Below are 25,495 nucleotides of genomic sequence, written 5' to 3' on the forward strand. Positions count from 1 at the left end.
AATAGAAAACGAATCGCCGCGTGTGAATTAGCGCAGCGATTTCGCCGCGATTTGCATTGACGCCAGCGCCAAAGTTAGCAAAGCTATTTCGGCTTAAAAAACGCAGCGACAACTCGCTTAGCGCAGAATCGCGGCGAAATCGTGCCGTGTGCCCCTAGCCTAACAAGCAAACTGTACAGGTGGGGTCACACCTTGCTGATCATTTATAGGAAGAGCAATAGAAACCCTACTCTTCAGCTGTTTAGTTTTAGAACTTGCAAGATGAGTATTTAATAAATAAAGCTGAACGTAGCCTTTAATCACATGCCTCCCTGGTCTGCCGCTTGGCCAGTCTGAAAATCACTTAAAGAGGCAGTGTACGTTTGACGTAACTTTTAGTATGATGTAGATAGTGATAGACTCAGATTATTAACAATTGGTCTTTATTTTTTTGTGTTTTTAAAAATTATTTAGCATTCTGTTCAGCAGCTCTCAAACTTGGATTCTAAATTTCGATGGCAGGGCCCAGTTTACATGAGCAACCAGGCATTGGCTAGAGTGAGACACTGGAATATGAATAGTAGGGAAATGAATAGAAAAAAGCTGAGCAATGATTTTTGACTGCGGAGGGTCAGTGACCCACATTGAAAGAGGTGGTTGACCATTAAGTATTACTATGTTCTACAATGGCCAATCCTAAGCAACTTTTCAATTAGCAGGCCTGGATTTATAACGAGACTACAAAGGCCCGAGTATAGGGCTGCAAAAAAAATAGGGGCGACATTTCGCCCAGCCACTTCATGGGGAGCTGTGTGTCCCCAGTTTACTGGCACAGGCGGGGGAGGGCAGTTGTGTGGGCAGGAGCTGGGACCACGCAGCCTGGTGATTGGGGCGCCTGCCACAGAAACCCGGCCTGTCAATTGGTCTTAATTTTTTCTTTTTTATAGTTTCTGAATTATTTGCCTTCTTCTTCTGACTCTTTCCAACTTTCAAATGGGGGTCAGTGACCCCATTTAAAAAGTAAGAGCTCTGTAAGGCTACAAATGCTTTTTATTACTCATCTTCCTATTCAGTCCTCTCCTATTCATATTCCAGTCTCTTATTCCAATCAATCCATGGTTGCTAGGGGAATTTGGATCCACAACAACCAGAGTGCTGAAAATTGCAAACTGCAGCCAAATAAAAAGCTAAATAACTCAAACACTAGAAATAATAAAAAATAAAAACCAATTGCAAATATATCTCTCTACATCCTACTAAAAACTAATTTAAAGGTGAACAACCACTTTAACAGCTTGAGAGAGGCAGACGAAGAAGAAGGCAATTCATTCAGAAACTATAAAACAAATAAAGAATCAAGACCTGTTGAATTTTTCCGAAGAATAGGTTATTCTATAATATACCTAAAGTTAACTTAAAGGGGCTACATTTTAGTATGTTATAGAATGGTTGAATCTAGGCAACTTTTCAATTGGTCTTCATTTTTTCTTTTTTATAGTTTATAAATTATTTGCCTTCTTCTTCTGACTCTTTCCAGCTTTCAAATAGGGTCACTGACCCCATCATGGGCACCTACAGATGAAATAAACTGATTTGGGGGCCTAACAGGGAGATACCATAAAACTGTATAGGATACAATTCATCTGGAACAGTCCCCCTATTTTTGCTCATAAAACCAGCATAGGAGATTTCCTGTACAAATCATAGTCCGGCAGGAACATTTGAGAATATGATGATTTAAATGAGTCCCAGAACTCAATATGAATTTTGTGATGAATAGGGAACAACATCCCATCATATATGATCAGAAGGGAGACTCAGAGTTCTGACAGCTGGGTGCCCAGGGGTGCTTCACCAATGAGGCAAGTTGAGGCTGTCGCCTCAGGAGGCAGCGCCACACTAGGTACCAGGAGCAGCAAAAATGCTGCTCCTGGTACTTTAAGAGCGAATTTCTGGGGGAGGGGGGGCAGCAGCAACTGCTGCTGCCTCAGGCAGCGGAGGGGCCAGGATCGCCCCTGTGGGTGTCACCTACTCTGAAGGGGAATGAAATGCCAAGTTCAACAAATGTTTGAAATGAAATGTGTCTCTAACCTGATGACGGGCAAAATTCTCTTCGGATTTTCGAACTGAAGGAAAACTAGTTAAATCATTTTTGCTACAAACTTGTTTTAGCTCCCGTACTTCCTCTTTACTGTGCAAGGGATTTTATACTCACTTAAATGGATGGTTCACCTTTAAGTTAGCCTTTAATATGTTATTTAATGGCTAATTCTAAGCAACTTTTCATTTGGTCTTCATTTTTTCTTTTTTATAGCTTTTGAATTATTTCTTAATCTTTCCAGCTTTCCATCTAAAAAACAAATACTCTGGAAGGCTACAAATGTTTATTGCTACTTTTTATTACTCATCTTTCTATTCAGGCCTCTTCTATTCATATTCCAGTCTCTTATTTAAATCAATGCATGGTTGCTAGGGGAATTTGGACCCTAGCAACCAGACTACTGAAATTGCAAACTGGAGAGCTGCTGAATAAAAAGCTTAATAGCTAATAAAGTTTGCCACCACCTAGGACCCACTAAAAAAGTTTTCCACCAGTCCAAATGTGGTCTGTGGAAACACTTGGCGGGCTCTTCTTTTTTTATGGAGTATTGATGCTTCATATAATGCAAACAATAGCTGAACTATTAAAAGGAAACACATTTATGGGCAAATTCCCTATCCGGCAAAAATTCACCAGCACTTCGCCAGGCGTAAATTCGCTAGGACAACGCCAGTTCACTAAATTGCACAGTTGCATCCAGGGTGCAGAACGCTGGTGAATTTTTGCTAGCGTTACTTCGGCAATCAAAGCAAAGATGCGCTAGCGTTGGCTAATTTGCATACGTCGGGAAATGATAAAGTACAATGGACGTATATGTTGCAGCAAATACATTACATTACACAAGTCCAGGGAACCTTAATAAAGACAATAGAGTTGTTATATTGCCCTACACATGAGCCCAGTATATAGGTAATGTTCCATATGTTAAAAAATGTAGGGGGGAACCCGGTTACCCAAAAATATTTTTAAGGAACTTTGCAGGCTATCACTCTGAAAAAAGGATAAGACGCCAGCTTTTTTTGGGACAAAAGATTGCACTAAAAATTGAGGAAGTTCTATCCACTACATTGCACTTCGCCTGGTCTGAGCTGGCGAAGGCAAATCTGGCGAATGAGGTAATATTCAGTAAAAACCCGCATCTTAATGAATTGGCGGAGTAACGTCCATTCGCCAGACCGAACACCCTAACACTCTGGTGTCAGAGTGCGAAGCAACACTAGCGTCTACCGTTTTCGCTAGCGAAGTGACACCTGCGTCCGTTAGTAAATCGGCAAAGTTCCGAAATGACATCACGCTGGCGAACTTTCGCTAGCGTTAGTCACTTTGCCCTTTAGGGAATCTGCCCCTTAGACATATGATAATACAGACATGGCACCCGTCATCCAGAATGCTCAAAACCTGGGGTTTTCCAGATTCTGTAACTTGAGTCTTCATACCGTAAGTCTATCAGAAAATCATGTAAATGTTAAATAAACCCAATAGGCTGGTTTTGCTTCCAATAAGGATTAATTATATCTTAGTTGGGATCAAGTACAAGTTCAAGTTTTATTATAACACAGAAAAAGGAAATAGTTTTTACAAATTTGTATTATTTGGCTAAAATGGAGTTTATGAGAGATGGCCCTCCTGTAGTTCTGAGCTTTCTGGATAACGGGTTTCCAGAGAGATTCCAGATAACAGGTTGTTTACATGATTTTTTTAACAGATTGCAAAAAGACCCCATATGAAAACAACCTAAGCATTGTGGATAACAGGTTCATACCTATATTATGATTTGTATTGTTAGTAAAACATGACATGAAATAAGCTTTGGGCAGGGGAATCATTGCGTGCCATTCATACAATAGTCGTGTGTCGGAGTTCCCTGGTCTGGAGTGAAGAAGTATCTGGTGTCTGAGGACGAGGGTTTTCCTTGTCCAGCATTCTGCCAGTGCTACAAGTCAGTTAAACAAGACACGGCAAATACATTAAGGGAATGAAACCCAACGCTTGGTTACACTGGAGACACGGCCCTGGCTGATTCCTCTGCATCTTTTATATCCTTATTGAAAACATTTTGCTTTAAACATTTACAAGATGTCTCTTCTTTAACAAAACTTGGCAAGATCACACCGTGTGGGTCATCTCTGCTGCCAGCGGTAATGACTGGCTTATTTACATGACAACTGAGCATGTCTGCCAAATTCTATATCGCTGGGGGGTATCAAAATACCTTGCTATTTGCAGGTTAATAAGTATTGTAACCCTATCTATGCGCCAGTAACACAAACTCAGACAGCAACTTGCAGCAACCTAATAACTTCCGCTGAGTGAGATGTGCACTAATTGAATCAGGCTCTAAGTGGCTTTCATCTGTTAGAAGCTGATATAAGTAATTATTCCATTCAAATATGAATGACTTGAGTTCATTCGGGAACAATAACCATCCTTGAATGTTTAATGTAACCCTGTGCATTGCAGTAGCTCAACCACTTACTGACTTGTGAAGTTTAACCAAGTATGTGAACAGCAAGCTAGAACTGAACTACAACTCCCAGCATCCCTAGATAGCTAAAGCAACTGAAAGCTAGACTGCTTAAGCACCCATGGGGGTTATTCTTCCACTGTATAGAGCACTGGTAAGGCCCCATCTAGAATATGCCGTACAGTTTTGGTCTCCATCACTCAAATAGGACATTATTGTATTAGAGAGGGTACAGAGAAGGGCAACTAAGCTGGTTAAAGGTATTGAAAATCTTAGCTATGAGGAAAGACTGGCCAAATTGGGGATGTTCAGGCTGGAGAAGAGGGGATCATATAATAATCTCTCTAATGATTTATTTACCAGTAGGTCTTTCCAGCTGACACAAGGTCACCCATTCCGATTAGAAGAAAAGAGGTTCCGGCTAAATATTGGGAAGGGGTTTGTTACAGTGAGAGCTGTGAAGATGTGGAATTGTCTCCCTGAATCAGTGGCACAGGCTGATACATTAGATAGGTACAAGAAGGGGTTGGATGGTGTTTAGCAAGTGAGGGAATACAGGGATATGGGAGATAGCCAATATGAAACAATGCAAGATTCTGAATGCGACTCAATGTGGTGCTCTATCCGGAAACTCTGCAGCTTCCAGTCTCCACAATCCATGTATATATATACGAAAATTGCCATTTTAGAGTCATGAAGGATTTTTTTCACCCTTTGAGTCAAATTGAAGAGGCTTCAAATGGTTTTTTTTTGCCTTCCTCTGGATCAACTGGCAGTTAGGCAGGTTATATATAGGCTTAAAATATTGAACCTTGATGGACGTGTGTCTTTTTCCAACCTCATTTTGTATCTAGAATTGTGCATTCACTTTGTAATGATCCTTTCTTTTAGAAGTGTAAATAGTATCCCTTTTATTGCAATAAAATAATTCTTCCTACCATAGATGGCCAATTATCTGTTCCATGAAAACAATGATTATGCCATAAAAACACTATATTGAGTTCTCAAGGAGGCTGGCCATCTCAAATTGCCATAGTGGGCTCCCCATTGAACCACAGTCCACAACCAATTTAAAAAGAGTTGGGGAGCAACACAAGCCTGAAAATAGCTCCAGGGGGTGCCAAAAAAGGACTGTGATTGGCTATTTGGTAGGACTGACAGCCTACAGGAGACTCTGTTTGTAAGTACAGCTGGTATTTATTCAACCAAAACTTGCCTCCAAGCCTGGAATTCAAAAATAATCACCTGCTTTGAGGCAAATGGGAGCAACATCCAAGGGGTCAGAGAGCAACATGTCACTCACAAGCCACTCATCTTTCACACAAAGTGCTCAGAATACCTGTTGTAATGGATAATGTTATCGAGGTACATCTCCTGCAGCTCAGTAGTGATTTCAGTGATAAATTCAATGAACTCCAGAAAGTCAACTTCACCGTCCCCATCCAAATCCAGCAGTGACATGGCATCTTTCTGGAATGAAAAATGATAATACACTTTGCTCCAGTGGGGCCCAGTCCACCTATAAGGGCAGAATATGCTGATGATGGCTCAGTCTGTTTGTCATGATCAGTTTTGATGTTTCCCATAGAAGGTATGTCCAACCTACAGTCCTCCTAGCATCTCAATATCGGCAATGGCTTGTTCTCCTTCCCTAACAACACTAGAGGGATTTAGTATTTCTGAATTCCTTTTTTATATCCCATGGGTCTTGCTGATTATTCTCAGTGATCTCCATTCATCCAAGACTTGATTATCCCCTTGCATGCAATACTTGGGTGCTGGATCTGCTCTTGATCATACAGTGGCATGAATGAGATATTCCCAATTTAGTTGTGGTGGGGAAATGAAAGAATCTAATTGAAAGCAGAAAACCAGTGTGATGTGGCCCCAGATATGAACTTTTGCCTTCCAGTGCTACAATGATGCACAGCCCCTAAAGTCTAAAGGTGGCCATAGACACAAAGATCCTATCGTACGAATCGAGGATTCGTACGATTTTCGGACCGTGTGTGGAGAGTCCTGTCATTTTTCTTCCGGCGGAGATCGTCGTTTGGTCGATTGGACAGGTTTGATTTTGTCCCAACCGTCCCGCCGGAGCCCATTGTGCTCTCATCGTAATCCGATCGTTCGGTTATAGTTATAGGGCCGAACGTTCAGATTACCCCTGATATAGCCATGCCCGTTAGTGGTATATCGGGGAAAGATGGGCTTGTTTGTCGCCAAAGGAGCGGATCTTTGTGTCTATGGCTACCTTTATTGGAGCAAGTCAATGACCGCCGCTCTTGCTTAATTTGTTCTTCTGAAATGCGTGATTACATGCAATAACTGCTTGATCTTTTCTCCAGTGCATAAAAGTATGAATCAGAAATGTTTCCCTTGGCTATGAAAGGGGAAGGCAAAGACGAGTGTATGTGCAATCAATACAATATACAGTAAGCCCTGAGCAGGGGAATGAAGAACAACACATCAGAGAGAATCATGCACTATTCATCACATATAAGAATAGACGTTTTCATATGGATGTCCTCTCTGAGCTACAATATAAGTGTGATGAATATTGTCAGGTTGGGGAATGCATAAACGGATGCACCAAATTGAATATGCTTTCTTGGGTCAGAGAGAGTAGTAACCTAGTTTAAGTAAAAACTTGATATACCTGAAACTGTAGAACCACATGCTATACAAAGACAAAGTGTATTTCTTGGCATTTTTGTCCTGTCTAGTACGCCAGCTACCCTGTGTTTTATGATGGGGTTAAGAGCATGTGGAAGCACCAACAATTCTTCCAAAAGGCTTATTTAGGTTCAGGAGGAGGGTAGACCAATTAGAGCAAGTTCAAGGCAGAACAATATGTAACTAAATGCATTAATATATAGGGATGGGGTAAAATACCCAGAAGAACCTTTCTAGAAATGTTAGCATTTCCCTCACTTAGAAGAGTGGTAGAACTTAGGGAAGCCCCACTATGTATACTGTAGATCCATTGTAGATCTAGTTCTTTCCATTTGATTGGATCGTGTGTTTCCCAACCCCTGATATTATACAATGTATTATTTATAAAATCTTAAATTCCATAAAAAAATCTTAAATTCCCATAGATTCCTATTGGAGACGAGTAGAGTAGTCCCAAGGAAGAACCTAGAGATGTTCAAGATGGAAAACTGAAGCCTGTGAATAATCAAATTGAAGGTTATATTCTAATTTCTGTCTCAGTAGAAGATAGCCAGCAATACACCTAGCTGACATAGTAGGGCTGGTATCCTGGTGGGACATTCAGAAGATTGGGGATCTACCACAAGGTTACTAAAAAGAGAAGCCCCAGGTGACTCACTCCCGACTTTGGGACACCACTATCAGTGATAGAGTTACCAAAACATAATATAGAACTTGATTTATTTGATTTCATGCATTATATGGGGTTTTAACAAGGAGCTCAGTGTATGAAAACAGGTTAAGTTAGGACAGTAGTTTTTCTTAGACTTTTTGCTTCAACATTTGGCCAGGCCTCCTTAGCTCATAACAAGGTCATGGACACATGAAAACATTGCTTTATCGGTTATTCAGAAACAGTTCCAAGAATATCTAATGCAACAAAAGCATCTTCATCCCCAAATCTCATTGAACCTGGACTTCAGTTATACATTGGGGTATGAATAAGCTTTCTTCTCAAATCACTGGGGCCCCAAGAAAGGGATGGTTAAAACTCACAAATAAATCTCTCCCAAGCTTTTTTTTAGACATGATAGTACCATTGACACATTGCCAATACTTTGTCAAAAATGTTCCCTAAGCTGACCCTTCAGAATATTACCGGCCAATGCAAAGCTCTACCATTCCATATTCACTAATGGCCACTTTTTTCTATTGTCACTGCAAATTATACTCAGTGCATAAACCCAGCCAAATTACTCTGAGCACCCCAGGCCACTTAAGACACTGATTGGAGCAAAAACATCAATTTATACCCAAAATATGAAATTGATGGTGAAGTAATTGGCAGTGTGTATATCTGCTGGAACAGGTTGGGCAATGCTGTTTCATAGGGTCATGGTCTACAGATTGAAAAACAGTAATTAACAAAGTGAAACGCGTTGTCTGACACAAGCTGTATTTCATGCATTCAGGGCCGGCTGCACCATGAATACTTACCCGGTAGCAGCATGGGAGTTCTTGAGACAACAATACAAACAATTCTGATCTGTTCAACTTCAGCTGGTCTCCTTCCTTGGCTGAGTACTTGTGAAAAACTTCCAGGAGGCTGTAAACTGCTGATTCCACAGCTGCCATCCTTCAGACAACATGAATCCCTATCACTTGCCTCTCAACAATGGCAAAGGATCCGCTGGATATCTTGTTTACCTCCCAGCTAACAGAGCAACTGGCTTCTGGGTAAGAGGAGAAACTGGAAACTAGCGGAAAAGCACCTATTCTGAGATACATATATCTAGAAGGAGAAAAGAATGGTCAGTAGGTTAAGGTGTGGCTCTGGCACACAAACCTACATTAATTACTGTGTCAGTTCCTTGTGACCTGATATGTCTTCCCTTAGATCTGTATACTAATCTCTATATACACAAACACAAAGGTGTCCGTGTTGAAAGGCAACACAAGTTTCAAATGAACGCTGCTTCTTTTAATTACTCTTCTAGCATATGGCTGATGTGATACTTAAGAGCTTTAGGGTGGTGGCACATGGTCCGATTTGGGGGGGTTAGTCTCCTCTTCTTCGAGTCGACTAATCTCTCCGAAATGCCTTCCTACCGGCTGGAATATGGGATGGCACTCGGATCGCTTCGTTTTCCGAAGTCGCCCAAAGTTTCCTCGTGAATCTCATTTGGTCTTCCAGTTGTTCTGAGCACAACATCAAAACAAATCAGTAGTTCACTGAGAAGTCTCTGTATATCATCCTTTCCTTATCTTACAGCCTAACAGGTTGCAGCTGGGAGAAGAGGGGGCTGCTTTTAAGGGCAGAGACACACGCTCAGATTCGGGGAGATTAGTCGCCCAGTGATAAATCGCCTCTTCTTCGGGGCGACTAATCTCCGCGAACTGCCTCCTGCCAGCTAGAATGTAAATTGCCGGCGGAATGGAAATTGGTGCACTTCGTTTTCCTAAGTTGCTTCACGAGAAAACTTTGGGAAACTTCGAAAACCGATTTACATTCTAGCTAGCGGGAGGCAGTTCGGGGAGATTAGTCGCCCCTAAGAAGAGACGATTTATCGCCGGGCGAGTAAATCTCCCCTAATCTGTGCGTGTGTCTCTGCCCTAAAGAGAACATCTCTATGGACTTAGTATTTGGGCTTACACTTTGTGCAATTATTACAGCACAAATGGGACTCTGAATCCCAAAAGACAGTAGAAATAGTAGAATGAGTGTGCAGTCGCTAAAAATAATGATAAACTTCACCAAAGTTTTTCGGATGTGTCCCGTTCCCCAAACTTAAGAAGGTTCGGTTAAACTTTATTACAACAAACCAATATCCGAACTTAGATTTAGAATTAAAACAGATATTTGTTTGTTGTAATAAAGTTTAACTGAGTCCCTGTTCTGTTGCTCGAAAACATTTTCCAGCCCACTAAGCTCTGACCCTCCTGGAGATCCATAGTTTGCGTGAAGTAACCAGAAAGAGAAGGAGAGATTGTGGGCGAGTGGAACAAGAAGCAGCAGACTGTACTACGAGTGGGAGTACCCGATGTTTTGGGAGCTTGTAACTCCATATATACTATGTATATAATTCATGTTGTATAATCACATTTACTTCACAGTGCTACGCAATATGTTGGCGCTATATAAATACATGTTAATAATAATAATAATAATAATAATAATAATCATAATAATAATAAAAAGTGGATTCATTTCATCTCAGTTGCCTTCAAGATCCATATTGAGATTTGGGGGGTTATTTCTCAAAGGTCTAATTTTAGAGTAATGTGAATTTTTTTTCAACTGTAATAAATTCGATGTTATTCGCAATTCAAATGGTTTGTTATTTATGAAAAATTCATTAAAACCTTAAAATCTGATCGAATAGTCCCCACCTTTACACTCAAATCAAATTCTAATCGAGTTTTGCTCCAAAAAAAACTTGACTTTTGCACGTCAACTTTTTTTATGGCGAGTAATTTTCTAAGAGAAACTTGGCAACAATTTTGCTCATCACTACTACTAACATCTTCAAATAGTTCAAGGGCCTCTGCCATTGATATCTATATGAACTTGGCAGGTTTAAGGTGGAGAATAGTCGAATTAGAACTGTTTCCAGGGTCAAAATGTGATAAATCTCACATTCGAATTCAAATTCGAGTTGGTGGTTTAAATTTGAGTTTGTGAGTTTTGACTAGGGATGCACCGAATCCAGGATTCAGTTCGGGATTCAGCCAAGATTCTGCCTTTTTCAGCAGGGTTCGGATTCAGCCGAATCCTTGTGCCTGGCTGAACCGAATCTGCATATTCAAATTGTGGGGAGGTTGGGATTTCACGTGACTTTTTGTTACAAAACAAGGAAGTAAACCAATTTTTCCCTAATTTTTCCTTTCCCGCCCCTAATTTGCTTATGCAAACTAAGATTCGGATTCGGTTCGGTATTCAGCCGAATCTTCCAAGATGGATTTGGGGATTCGACCGAATCCAAAATAGGGTATTCGGTGCATCCCTAGTTTTGACCCAAGTTTTTTTTTCAAAAAGTTACCATTCGAACCTTAGTAAATCTGCCCCTTGGTGTCAGTATTGAACACAAGGCTGGACAGAAGAAGACGTTTAAGGTGTTAGTGAGCATTTTGACTACTTTGATTTTAAGGGCAGTGACACACACACTCAGATTCGGGGAGATTAGTTGCCCAGAGACAAATCTTCTATTCTTCAGGGCGATTAATTTCCCCGAACTGCCTCCCGCCAGCTAGAATATAAATCACGGCGGGATGGCACCTGGTTCGCTTCATTTTCTGAAGTTGGTTTAGGAGGAAACTTCGGGCTACTTCGGAAAACAAATCGTTCTGAGTGCCATCACGCCGGCGATTTAGATTCTAAACAGCGGGAGGCAGTTCAGTTAGATTAGTCCCGAAGAACAGCCAATTTATCGCGGGCGACTAAATCTCCTTGAATCTGAGCGTCTCTCTGCCCTTAATGAAGAATTCTAGAAATCAAAACAATAAATTTGTAACCAATATCTTCCCATTACTGTTGGGGGATTGCATTAGAGTTTGCCTTACAAATCACAATCAGTGAAAACACAATGAAAAAATATGAAAATGTGTTTCATATCAACAGATCAGATTCCAAACGGCAGCTGAGCTGACAGGTTACTTTGTTACTTAAAGACCCATCAGATAGGCAAGGGATAAGTAGGGAACATACAATAATATTTAACAAAGAAACCACTGCAAGACAATTTATGTTTAGAGTTTATAGTAAATAACATGCGCCCATTATTTTAGATTTGTGTAGAACGTTCAAGAAATTCCTTGCATTGTTGCCTTCTATATTGTCTATTTTTTTGGGGGGGGGGCCCTCAGATGTGGGATCGGCTCTTTGAGTCAGTAAATGAGGACAACAGGGGAATATAGGAATAGAGCAAGTAGGGTAAAAAATAAATATGGTATATTACCCTTGAAAAGAACAAAGGGAAGGACCTGTGTCTATATAAAAGGAAAAGTGTAAAGACTATGAGATTGCTATTCATATAAAAGAGATGCTGTAAAGGGTGGACAAGGAATTACTATGATATGAGAGAAGGTGATGTCGGTGGGTAACATGCAGCTTGAAGCTAAACGGTGGGTTTATTTGAGTTTATTGATTCAGTTTATACAGAACATTAGGTAGACATGGTTAAGGCAGGATATCACATCAACTGATGGTGGAGAATTACGCAGAACATTAGATGGCTCCTCATAGGCAAACATAGTTCAGTTAGGATATGAAGGCGAGAATAACATAAACTGTTACTTGGCTCCTCATAGGTGGACATGGATTAATTAAGATAGGACATTATCTGAAGATGGAGAGTTACATGGAACATTAGATTGCTCTTCAGAGGCAGAGAGGGTTTAGTTAGGATTTGAAGGTAAGTGATACAGGAGAGAGAATTGTAGCATCAGATTGTTCCTCAATGGTGGGCTCAGTTTAATTAGGATTGAACAAATTTGATGATGGAGAATTACACAGAGAATTAGATTGCTTCTCATAGGTGGACATAGTTCAGATGGGAACTGTAGACAGGTGATGTCATAGAGTAGCATGCAGCATCAGATTGTTCCTCATTGGTGGGAACAGTTTCGTTAGGATTGAACAAATTTGATGATGGAGAATTGCACAGAATATGTAGATTGCTTCTCATAGGTGGACATAGTTCAGATGGGAAATGTAGACAGGTGATGTGATGTCATAGAGTGGCATGCAGCATCAGATTGTTTATCAGTGGATAGTAGTTATCAAGGACATGATGTCAGGAGATGTGTGAGCACAATGTGCTATATAGGGACCCTTCTTCTGTGTTCTCCATTATAAATGTTGCCATGTAACAGGCTTCTAATTACAGTTTATTTGGTATTTTTGACTTTTCCTATTTCCTGGAGAAGATCCGACAGCAAGGAGACGCTGAGCAGAAGGATCATGAAATCTTCATAGTTCATTTTGGCATCTTTGTCCTGTTCAAGGTCAGAAACGATCTCTTTGTATTTGGGCTTAGTCTCCTGTCCCTATTGTCAATAAAAAAACAAATTTTGAGTTTATTTTTATGAAAAAGCAAAATCCTGAGACATCTCAACAATGTCCCTATTGTCAGAATGCTGGGGACACTGTAGAAACTCTAGTGTTGCTAGATTTAAAAACATGCATGTGCCCAGATGCCCTAATCTCATAAAACATTTGGAAACCATTCTGGAATCCAGTGGCATTTCCGCTGATTTTGCTAATACAGGCATATCTATAATCTCTTCTTTGCTTAATAACGTAGTTTGCACTTAACATCAAGAAAAATGCTTTTTAACACATGGTTTTATCATAAATACAAAATTTTCATCATATAGTATAATAAAACTTCCCTGTTAGTTGTCAAAATCCTTTAGTATAATAGTTATAATGTCATATAGTGTGGTTTCGCAAAGTCTAACATTAGGCCTCCTTATATACGTCTTAGTAATTATGCTATTTATTTGGCTGAATGAACATGTAAATGCTAGTATATATGTATGTCTAAGTGTTCAATAATTTAACATAGTTAAGTAGGGGTTGTCAGTTTATTCTGCATCACCCCATACTGGTCACATTTGGAGTCATACTCAGATTATCTTCCTTAACTGCAGAAGAGAAAGGAAAGGCTTTGCATGCGCCTCTCACAACACTCTGAAATATACTAACATTGTTCTTTTTTTGTCTTGTCACAAAGTGGAACCAGTAATGGTGATACAATAATGTCCTGTTCATTATGCACTGTGCCTCTAGGTGGCCTGAACTGGTCTGTTTTATGTCATTACATGTTCTACATCTTCTGATGTGATGGTTTCTTGTCATCATTAAAACTTCAACTTTTCTTCGTGGTGTCCATTGGTTGTTAAAGGGATCCTGTCATCTGAAAACATGTTTTTTTCAAAACGCATCAGTTAATAGTGTTACTCCAGCAGAATTCTGCACTGAAATCCATTTCTCAAAAGAGCAAACAGATTTTTTTTAAATTCAATTTTGAAATCTGACATGGGGCTAGACATTTTGTCAATTTCCCAGCTGCCCCTGGTCATGTGACTTGTGCCTGCACTTTAGGAGAGAAATGCTTTCTGGCAGGCTGCTGTTTTTCCTTCTCAATGTAACTGAATGTGTCTCAGTGAGACATGGGTTTTTACTATTGAGTGTTGTTCTTAGATCTACCAGGCAGCTGTTATCTTGTGTTAGGGAGCTGTTATCTGGTTACCTTCCCATTGTTCTTTTGTTTGGCTGCTGGGGGAGAAAAGGGGGGGGTGATATCACTCCAACTTGCAGTACAGCAGTAAACAGTGATTGAATTTTATCAGAGCACAAGTCACATGACTTGGGGCAGCTGGGAAATTGACAATATGTCTCGCCCCATGTCAGATTTCAAAACTGAATATAAAAAAATCTGTTTGCTCTTTTGAGAAATGGATTTCAGTGCAGAATTCTGCTGGAGCAGCACTATTAACTGATGCATTTTGAAAACAATGTTTTTTCCCATGACAGTATCCCTTTAAATATACTGGGGGTCATTTATCAACACTGAGCAAATTTGGCCATGGGCAGTAACTCATGGCAACCAATCAAATCGTTGCATTCATTGTTCTACCTGCAGCTGGCTGAAGAAAGCCACTCACTGATTGGTGGCTATAGATTACTGCCCATGGCCAAATTTGCCCAGTGTTAATAAATGAGCCCCACTGTGTTTGGGGTCTGGACACTTCGCAACATGAGAAGGAGTGTGCTTATGAGAAATTGTTTAGCCTTGAAACATTTTGAAGAAGAAACTATAACCCGGGGGCATATTTGGGGCTATATCTCATATGCAAGTGTTTGATCTCCTGTAGGCAGGTCTGGACTGAGAATCAAAATACGCCCTGGCATTTCAGGTACTCAGAGGCCCCAACTGGCCATACGGAGGTCCAAACAGCCCCTCACCAGCCCACTAAATATTGATTGTCTATGGCAGCGGTCCCCAACCTTTTTTTACTCGTGAGCCACATGAATGTAAAAAAGAGTTGGAGAGCAACACAAGCATGAAAAATTCCATGGGGATGTAAATTAAGGGCTGTTGTTGGCTGTTTGGTAGCCCCTTCATGGACTGGTAGTCTACAGAAGGCTCTATTTGGCAGAACACCTGTTTTTTATGCAACCAAAACTTGCCTCTAAGCCGTGAATTCAAAAATAAGCACCTGTTTTGAGGCCACTGGGAGCAACATCCATGGGGTTGGTGAGCAACATGTTGCTCACGAGCTACTGGTTGGGGACCACTGGTCTATGGCAACTTACAGCAGCCCCTCTGGCATTTGCCAGAACCCACAGATTGCCAGTCCAGGCCTGCCTTTAGGCTAGATATTATTCCATACCTTTTCCAAGCCATTGCATATGTAGAGACATATCTGGTTCCATATTTTGCAATACTGTGTGGCTACCTCATTCAACGTAAATCCGTTATTCCTTGATTAATTCAGAATGCCAATAGAACTGAGTTTGTTAACAAAAATGGAGAAGTGCAATAATTTGTGCCTGATTGTAAATGGCATGCTACCAATCTTACGTTACACCCATAAGATGGTCCATAGGCATCAACATGGATGTGCCTTACTTGCTCATTGTTGCTAGTGCTAGTGCAAGGCACGAGGTTCAAGGCAAGAGGGCTCCCTTCTATTGAGGGCTGTGCACTCTAATGCTCTAATGCAGGGATCCTCAACCCTTTGAACCCGTTAGCAATATTCATTCTCGTGAGGAGTTGGGGAGCATGAAAAATGTTCTTGGGGTGCCAAATAAGTACTGTGATTGGCCATTTGGTAGCCCCTAGGCAGACTGTCAATTTAATTGAGGCTCTGTTTGGCAGAATATGTGGTTTTTATGCAAAAGATTGCCTCCAAGTCAGTAATTCAAAAATAAGTGCTTGGTTTGAGGCCACATCCAAGTGCTTGGAGAGCAACATGTTGCCCAGGAGCTACTCATCACTGCTCTAATGTATAGGTCCCAACCAACACAAGCATTAAAAATCTCCACAGGGATGCTAAACAAGTGCTGTGATTGGCTATTTGGTAGCCCTTATGTGGACTGGCAGCTACAGGAGACTTGTCTCCAAGCCTGGATTTAAAAAATAATCACCTGTTTTGAGGCCACTGGGAACAACATCCAAGGGGTTGAAGAGAAACATGTTGCTCCTGAGCCACTGGTTGTGGATCATTGTTCTAATAATAAGCTTTTTACAGAGAGTTTTTTTGCATTTGCTGCACTAAGATCAACTGATGGCTGTACTATTTTCAGAAAGAAGCTGGTAAGTAGGATCGAGACAACAAGGAGCTAGAGTTTACTATAAGAAATAGCACCTGGTTAATGGTTAATGAAAGACTAACCAGTATACTTATAGATAAATATAAGAAATTCCAGGAAATATTGGAACTGTGATATTGATATTCTTTCCCGACTCCAGGAACCCCTTTAATCTTTTTGTAATCGCTCTATGATGGCAATTTATGTTTGTGTTTATTATGTTACACTTTATACTTTTTCAGAATTCCTTCAACTGTAAGCCCAAAGAATTATCTTCTATTATGGTACTCAAGGGACCTTGCAGAAACCACCCTAGAGCATGTAAAGCTCAATACAAATCTTTCACACATAATATGCCGTCAAAGATAGTTTTTGTTTATTTTGTTTCTCTTTCTTTAATCGTCCGTCCACTGGATTGGTCAGATATACCAGATTTTGCAATTTTGAAAACTGTTGGGTGAGGACTGTTTTGGGCTGTTGATGTATTCCTCTAGCAACAGGTCTATATAAACTAGCAATGCACCAAATCCAGGATTCGGTGCCTGGGTGAACTGAATCCGAATCCTAAAAAAAAAAAATCACTTGACTTTTTGTCACACAAACAAGGAAGTCGAAATTTTTTGAAAAGGGCGATGAACAGGCGGTTCTCTCTCGCCTTGTTTCCTAATTTGCATATGCAAATTAGGGTTCCGATTCAGTTTGATTTTCTGGGCAAATCCTAAAACAGTGAATTTGGTGCATCCCTAATATAAACCCATGTTAGGATTATGAACAATGGGTAATATGATTGGATCCCACTGACTTTGCACTCCACTGGGTGGCTCATCATACAAATTGATACAGGCCAATTCCTTGTTGTCCCCTGGTCCCACAGATTGCCAGTACTTGCTATCGTTTAGTTCATTACCCACTGTTGCTCCATATTTGTACCTGTATGAAGTGCTGAAACTGAGTGAGAAGCAGATCTTTGGCGGTGCTCTTACTAATTCTTCCATCAGCATCACAATAGGAATTGTAGACAAGGATTGTGGTGGCCATCGCCTTCTCCAGATCCGAGCCTTTCCCTAGAGCTGCACAAGAGACAATGTCATATTGCGGCTTGTTGCCACTTCATCCCATTGCTTAGATCAAATGCCACTGTATAGGACGTCTCTTTTATATTAAGGAGGTTACTTACTAAAATCTGAATTTATCTCATAATTTAAATTAAAAATGCTCGACCAAACTCCCATCCCAGATTTTGCTTTATTTATTAAGAAAATAACTTGAATAAATCGGATTAGGGAAAAAAACCCTATAAAATTTTTTTGGGGGTTTTTTGCCTGAAAACTCAGACTTTATCGGATTATCGGGTTACACCCAGCACAAACCACGCAATCTGCAAATTTTGACTTATACATGACCTCAATAGGTCTGAGATGGTGGATTGTCGGATTCGCAGGATAATACATCTTTAAAACTGTCTTTTTTTTCCATGAAAAATTCAAGTTTTTGCCCCAAAAAGCCAGACCAGAAAAATTTTGGTTAATAACCCCATTAGTCGTTGTAGTCGATGGTGTTCAGCAGATCAGACCATGGAGATTGCTTGCTTGTTGAGTCAGCATCCTTGTATATTTGCTTTTTGTAATAATTCATCAGCAAAAAACCAATGCAGTCACCTAAAAAACTGCTGAAGTTTTTCCCTTAAACCTTCCTATAAGTAAATGATATTACAAATTTCTATAGGAACAGTAAAAAGTTTGGAAGCATCAATTTAGTTTCTCAGCAGTTGGATCTGTGTCAGCAGGCTAAAGAATTTCATTAAATGGGATTATTTTAAGGACTCCTGAGTCACTATGGGGCCGATTCACTAAGGGTCGAATATCGAGGGTTAATTAACCCTCGATATTCGACTAGGAATTATAATCCTTCGACTTCGAATATCGAAGTCGAAGGATTTAGCGCAGGATTATTCCTTCGATCGAACGATTAAATCCTTCGAATCGAACGATTAAATCCTTCGAATCGAACGATTCCAAGGATTTAAATCCAACGATCGAGGGAATATCCTTCGATCAAAAAAAGTTAGCCAAGCCTATGGGGACCTTCCCCATAGGCTAACATTGACTTCGGTAGCTTTTAGATGCCGAACTAGGGAGTCAAAGTTTTTTTTTAAAGAGACAGTACTTCGACTATCGAATGGTCGAATAGTCGAACGATTACTACATCTACATCATACTAATAGTTAATTCAAAGGCAAACAACCACTTTAATGTACAAGCAATTCATTTTTCACGGCTTCTATTAACTGAGATCTATTAGGGGTGTTGACTAAGGGGCACATTTACTAAGCTCAAGTGAAGGATTCGAATATAAAAAAACTTCAATTTCGAAGTATTTTTTTGGGTACTTCGACAATCGAATAGGCTACTACGACCTTCGATTCGAGCGATTCAAACTAAAAATCGTTCGACTATTCGACCATTCGATAGTCGAAGTACTGTCTCTTTAAAAAAAACTTAGACTACATACTTCGGTAGTTTAAACCTACCGAGGTACAATGTTAGCCTATGGGGACCTTCCCCATCACTTTGCTAAGCTTTTTTTGATCAAAGAAAATTGTTTGATCGTTCAAAAATCCTTTGAATCGTTCCGTTCGAAGGATTTTATCGTTCGATCGAACGATTTTTACTTAGATCGATCGATCAATGGATTTGCGCTAAATTCTTCGAATTCGATAATCTCGAGGGTCGAATTAGAGGGTTAATTAACCCTCGATATTCGACCCTTGATAAATGTGCCCCTAAGTGTGTGCTTAATAGAGAACTTACCTGTGTTCAGGGCCACCATCAGAAATAATTATTACTACGTCGGCAGGTCCACTCCCAATTATCAGCCGACTGGTCACTAAGGTGCCCTGGGCAGAGGGCCCTCCCAACTAGTAAAAATGTGGCCCCAACGAAAAAAGTAGCCCAGGCATTCCCCTGAACTACATAATTATGCCTTTTATGACAAGGCGCTTCCCACAATCTATCCAAACACTGCCTACTCTGCCCGAAATCCCTTCACAACCCTCAAACTCTACTTTTGGTTTTTTTGGGGCACCTCTTCCATAAAGCCCAGACTACAGTGACCCCTGTATCCTGTATCCAGAGACACACGTTCAGAATCGGGGAGATTTAGTCGCCGGCAATAAAATGCCTCTTCTTCATGTGACTAATTTCCCTGAAAAGCTTTCCCGCCAGCAAGAATCTAAATCGCCCGCGGGGCACTCGGAGCACTTTGTTTTCCAAAGTCGCCCGAAGTTTCCTTGTGAGGCAACTTCGGGCGACTTCAGGAAAACAAAGCGAACCGATTGTCATCACACCGGCGATTTACATTCTAGTTGGTTGGAGGCAGTTCGGGGAGAAGAAGAGGAGATTTGTTGCTGGGCGACTAATCTCCCCGAATCTAAATGTGTGTCTCTGCCCTTATGGATCCCACTATAAGTATTAATTATCTGTTTGTATTAAAAGAAATGTAAACCCTCAAAACAATTTAGGACAAACTCAGAAACTAAATTGACAAGCCTGACTCTTCCATGCTCACAAACTTTATTTTCTGAGCTGAAAAACATCACAAGACTGGATGCGTATGAAACTCTGATTTCAATAGCAATTATGTTTCGCTGAAATACATTTCTGTGTTTATAGGATAATATCTCACCTTTAATAGACGACAGCTGTTTAGGAATCGGAATGGAATTGCTGTAATAAAAAAAAGAAAGAGATCATTATCAGTCTATGCACTTCAATCAGCACAGCATTTGTGAGAATATAAAATTTATAAACATATTATTCCTGCTGCTTTTTTTTTTCTTTCTCCCTGGCAAAGCCCTTTCTGTCTGAAAGCAGTATTGATGGGACTGTATTGGATTTAAAGATATGTGTAAACGTAATTGCTTTTATAAAGCCGTATTCCTTTCTCTTCTCAGGTTCTGATCTGTTAATCAGCTGGCTTCTGCTACATCTTTCCAGAGTCAGGACCAGAAGTGCAGGGAATCATTTATAAATCTAAAAATATTGAACATTTTTTAGGCAACTTGTATTGGAAACTTGACTAGAATTACTGAGCATAAAACTTGGTTTAGCAGCAATGCCTTTTAATGGAACGAAACTAAAGAATAATACATTTGAGCTGAAGCTGAGAGAGCAAAAACACTAAGGGGCCAATTCACTAACTTCGAGTGAAGGATTCGAAGTAAAAAAACTTCGAATTTCGAAGTGTTTTTTGGGCTACTTTGACCATCGAATGGGCTACTACGACCTTCGACTACAACTACGACTTTGAATCGAAGGATTCGTACTAAAAATCGTTTGACTATTCGACCATTCGATAGTCGAAGTACTGTCTCTTTAAGAAAAAACTTCGACCCCCTAGTTCGCCATCTAAAAGCTACCGAACTCAATGTTAGCCTATGGGGAAGGTCCCAATAGGCTTGCCTAAGTTTTTTTGATCGAAGGATATTCCTATCGTTTGATTCGAAGGATTTTATCGTTCGATCGAACGTTTATTCCTTCGATCGCACTATTTGCGCTAAAATCCTTCGACTTCGATGTTCGAAGTCGAAGGATTTTAATTCCCAGTCGAATATCGAGGGTTAATTAACCCCCCCATATTCGACCCTTGGTGAATCGGGCCCTAAGCGTCATTATAGACCAGGGGGCATATTTATCAAAGAGTGAAGTTAATAGTGAAGTTCCGCCACTCTCCATTCATTTCTATGGGATTTTTATAGGCGTATTTATCAAAGGGTGAACTTTCACTTTCACTCATTGATAAATACGCCTTTCAAAATCCCATAGAAATGAATTGAGAGCTGCGGAATTTCACTATTAACTTCACTCTTTGATAAATATGCCCCATGCATGTTGCAGGTAAAGTTGCTGTACTGTGTTAGCCAGTAAAAATGTTACAGGCCATCCCTTTAGTTAGCCAATAAAGGTATCACCTTTATATCACTTTTGTTATTTTTTTATTTCCAAGGGTTGCCCTGTAACATAGACCACGTTGGTAACAGAAAACAGCCAAGTAACTGTGAAATCTGTTTAAAATGAGATACTATTAGAAAAAATATAATAAAGTTATGGGATCTGTTATTTGGAAACTCGTTATCCGGAAAGCTCAGAATTACGGAAAGGCTGTTTCCCATAGACTCCATTTTATCCAAATAATCCGAATTTTTAAAATATATTTCCCTTTTCTCTGTAATAATAAAACAGTCGCTTGTACTTGATCCCAACTAAAATATAATTAATCCTTATTGGAGGCAAAACCAGCCCATTGGGTTAATTTAATGTTTACATGATTTTCTAGTAGACTCAAGGTATGAAGATTCAAATTATCGAAAGATCCATTATCCAGAAAACCCCAGGTCCCAAGCATTCTGGATAAGAGGTCCCATACCTGTAATGGAAGAAATACAGGTATATTCCCCCGGAATACTAGGGACTAAGGGGCAGATTTACTCGAGGGCGAAGTGGCTAACGATAGCGTCAATTCACATAACGTGGCCAATTTACCAACGGGCACAGGTGTAACTTCGCTAACGAAAGAGATAGACACTAGCGGTCCTTCGCACTCTATCGCCAGGTGACAATGGCGATAGGTGACGTTACTCAGCAAATTCAATGAAATGCGGATTCTACTGAATGTTACCTCTTTCGCCAGACTTGCCTTCGCCAGCTCAGACCTGGCGAAGTGCAATGGATTGCATAGACCTTCCTCAATCTTCTGTTACTTACATTCCTTAGTGAAAAAAGCTTCTAAATCCAAAAAATGCTGGCGTCTTTTACTTTTTTCAGAGTGATAGCCTGCAAAAGTCCTTAAATTTTGTTTTGGGTAACCAGGTTCCCCGCTACATTTTCTAACATATGGAACATTAACTATACAGTGGGCTCATGTGTAGGGCAATATAACAACTCTATTGTCTTTATTAAGGTTCCCTGGACTTGTGTAATGTATTTGCTGCAACATATACGTCCATTCAACTTTAAATTTCCCACCGTCTGCCCCTAAGTGTTTTGCAGATAAAGGGCACTATAAAAAATATTTACACTTTAAAGCAGCCAAAAGAATTCTTTGACCGTATGTAGTATGGGAAAAATAATATTCCTAAATCCTGACTCAGGAGCCTTCTGGAATAATGGTTTCTGGATAATAAATGCTAAAACTATATTAATATCTAAATTTGGTAATGTAATACCAACCTAACTTTCTAAATCTCAATTATTAAAGAAGAAGGAAAGTCATATCCCACTTGAAGGTGCCAAATGTTAGGCACCCCCAAGTGATTGTATTGACTTACCTGAAATTCCAGGTCAGTGCTCCTATCAGCAGAAAATACACCGGCCCGGGGTTATACCAGTGAGCTCCACGGATTGATCCTCTTCCGTCTACTTCTATCTTCGGATTTCCCAGGACAGACGCATGTGCAGTTGAACGAAATAGTGACTTTTTAGTTAAAGTTCGGCTTCTCGCTCTACTGCGCATGCACAGCCGCGTGAAGAAATCGGAAGCTGGAAGAGGATCGCTCCGTGGTGCTCACTGGTATAACCCCCGGGCTGGTGTAGTTTTCTACTGATAGGAGCACCAGCCCGGGGGTTTCAGGTAAGTAAATACAATCACTTGGGGATGCCTAACATTTGGCACACCCATGTGAACGAAGCCTTTCCTTCTCCTTTAAAAAACCTAGAAGAGAACTGGCTTCTGCAACTTTGTTTCAAGAAACAGAGAACAAAAATGTAGCGACTACATCTACACACAACTTTAAATCCATTCAACATGAGTTTGTAAATGCCTGTTTTTTTTCTTGTACAGGTATAAGACCTGTTATCCAGAATAAGGGACCTGGGGTTTTCCGGATAATGGATCTCTCTGTAATTTGGATCTTCATAGTCTATTAGAAAATCATGTAAACATCAAGGGGCCGATTCACTAAATTCGAGTGAAGGATTCGAAGTAAAAAAACTTTGAATTTCGAAGTATTTTTTCGGCTACTTCGGCCATCGAATGGGCTACTTCGACCTTCGACTACGATTCGAACTAAAAATCGTTTGACTATTCGATAGTCGTAGTACTGTCTCTTTAAAAAAAACTTCGACCCCCTAGTTGGGCAGCTAAAAGCTACCAAAGTCAATGTTAGCCTATGGGGAAAGTCCCCATAGGCTTTCCTAAGTTTTTTTGATCGAAGGATATTCCTTCGATCGTTGGATTAAAATCCTTCGAATCGTTCGATTCGAAGGATTTAATCGTTCGATTCGAAGGATTTAATCGTTCGATTCGAAGGATTTAATCGTTCGATTCGAAGGATTTAATCGTTCGATCGAAGGAATAATCCTTCGATCGTACGATCGCAGAATTTGTGCTAAATCCTTCGACTTCGATATTTGAAGTCGAAGGATTTTAATTCCTAGTCGAATATCGAGGGTTAATTAACCCTCGATATTCGACCCATAGTGAATCAGCCCCTTCATGTTGGTAATTTTATAGCCAGAAGCAGTAATACAGAAAACTAACTCATATAAAAAATATAGAACAGAAACAATCAGTTCCCACTAAGCAGAAAATGTATTGTCTTTATATGCCCAGCTAATGGCATGGGAAGAGGTTCATACACACATTTAACACCTTATTCATTCAACACAAAATATGTACATTACCTTTTAGGCATTTTATTCTGAGTCCCCCCCAGATCTGGTTCCACTCGTGCAGACCGGTAGTGTCCGACTCAATCCTTTATAAGTCACTTATAGCCGGAGCAACATATTTTGTAGGATTTGTGTTGACTTTGTAATTGTGCTAAGCAACAGTGACTTGCAACAAGTTCCAGCAAGTTGGGCTTTATTCAGCGCTCACTACTCGGCCCATTGTTTACTCGGCTTAATTAGAGAAGAAAAGCAAATATGATTTCACAACTAGCCCTGGAACAGAGACCAGGCAGCTTGATTTACTATAAGATATGTGCAGCTTAGCAGCCATTCTACCAACTCAAGTGATTGTCATTAAAGTATCCCCCAAATGTTAATTATACAGCTACATATTGTGCATTTGTTTATTAAGGGGCAGATTCACTAAGGGTCGAATTTCGAAGTAAAAAATACTTCGAAATTCGACCCTCGAATTGAAATCCTTCGACTTCGAATATCGAAGTCGAAGGATTTAGCGCAAATCCTGCGATCGAACGATCGAAGGATTTTAATCCAACGATCGAAGGAAAATCCTTCGATCAAAAAAAGTTAGCCAAGCCTATGGGGACCTTCCCCATAGGCTAACATTGACTTCGGTAGCTTTTAGCTGCCGAAGTAGGGGGTCGAAGTTTTTTTTAAAGGGAAAGTACTTCGACTATCGAATGGTCGAATAGTCGAACGATTTTTAGTTTGAATCGTTCGAATCGAAGTCGAAGGTCGTAGTCGAAGGTCGAAGTAGCCCATTCGATGGTCGAAGTACCCCAAAAATACTTCGAAATTCGAAGTATTTTTCATTCGAATCCTTCACTCGAGCTTAGTGAATCGGCCCCTAAGTCTTGTAAAGCTTTATTTATCTATGTCTCATTAAAGTTTTGCAATGGTAACAATTGGTTTCAGACTAAACCCCTGACCACTGGGACAGAATGTTCTGTTATACAGATAGCTAGAATCTCAGCTGCCATAAAGCAGGACAGGACTGCTGCTTACAATGGGGATCAGATAGGATCTGTGCAGCCACTGGGACAGAATGTTCTGTTATACAGATAGCTAGAATCTCAGCTGCCATAAAGCAGGACAGGACTGCTGCTTACAATGAGGATCAGATAGGATCTGTGCAGCCACTGGGACAGAATGTTCTGTTATACAGATAGCTAGAATCTCAGCTGCCATAAAGCAGGGCAGGACTGCTGCTTACAATGGGGATCAGATAGGATCTGTGCAGCCACTGGGACAGAATGTTCTGTTATACAGATAGCTAGAATCTCAGCTGCCAT

At 40.3% G+C, this 25,495-nt stretch overlaps 2 protein-coding genes across 2 annotated transcripts; both read right to left on the reverse strand.

Annotated features, from left to right (window-relative positions):
* Nucleotides 1-5,861: 5,861 nt before the first annotated feature.
* LOC121403165 (protein S100-B-like) lies at nt 5,862-8,943 on the reverse strand. The gene is made up of 2 exons (XM_041591069.1): nt 8,694-8,943; nt 5,862-6,014 (listed from the first exon to the last, which is right to left on the reverse strand). Exons 1-2 carry the CDS (start codon nt 8,829-8,831, stop codon nt 5,862-5,864), a joined length of 291 nt encoding a protein of 96 aa, XP_041447003.1. The 5' UTR covers nt 8,832-8,943.
* A 3,375-nt stretch (nt 8,944-12,318) lies between these two features.
* On the reverse strand, nt 12,319-24,339 carry sntn.L (sentan, cilia apical structure protein L homeolog). The gene is made up of 4 exons (XM_018257146.2): nt 24,195-24,339; nt 20,200-20,240; nt 17,446-17,585; nt 12,319-13,241 (listed from the first exon to the last, which is right to left on the reverse strand). Exons 1-4 carry the CDS (start codon nt 24,203-24,205, stop codon nt 13,083-13,085), a joined length of 351 nt encoding a protein of 116 aa, XP_018112635.1. The 5' UTR covers nt 24,206-24,339; the 3' UTR covers nt 12,319-13,082.
* Between the last annotated feature and the right edge of the window lie 1,156 nt (nt 24,340-25,495).

This window comes from Xenopus laevis, chromosome 4L (assembly GCF_017654675.1).
Source record: "Xenopus laevis strain J_2021 chromosome 4L, Xenopus_laevis_v10.1, whole genome shotgun sequence".
Classification (NCBI taxonomy): Eukaryota; Metazoa; Chordata; class Amphibia; order Anura; family Pipidae; genus Xenopus; species Xenopus laevis.

Bases quoted from the DNA above. Each gene is read 5' to 3' on its own strand.
- LOC121403165 (XM_041591069.1), bottom strand. From the start codon at position 8,831: ATGGCAGCTGTGGAATCAGCAGTTTACAGCCTCCTGGAAGTTTTTCAC. The intron at 6,015-8,693 runs GTAAGTATTCAT...TTTTCATTCCAG, and splicing joins AACTCCCATGCTGCTACCGG to AAAGATGCCATGTCACTGCT.
- sntn.L (XM_018257146.2), bottom strand. The intron at 17,586-20,199 runs GTGAGATATTAT...TCTCTTGTGCAG, and splicing joins ACAGCTGTCGTCTATTAAAG to CTCTAGGGAAAGGCTCGGAT. The intron at 13,242-17,445 runs GTACAAATATGG...TATTGACAATAG, and splicing joins AGTTTCAGCACTTCATACAG to GGACAGGAGACTAAGCCCAA.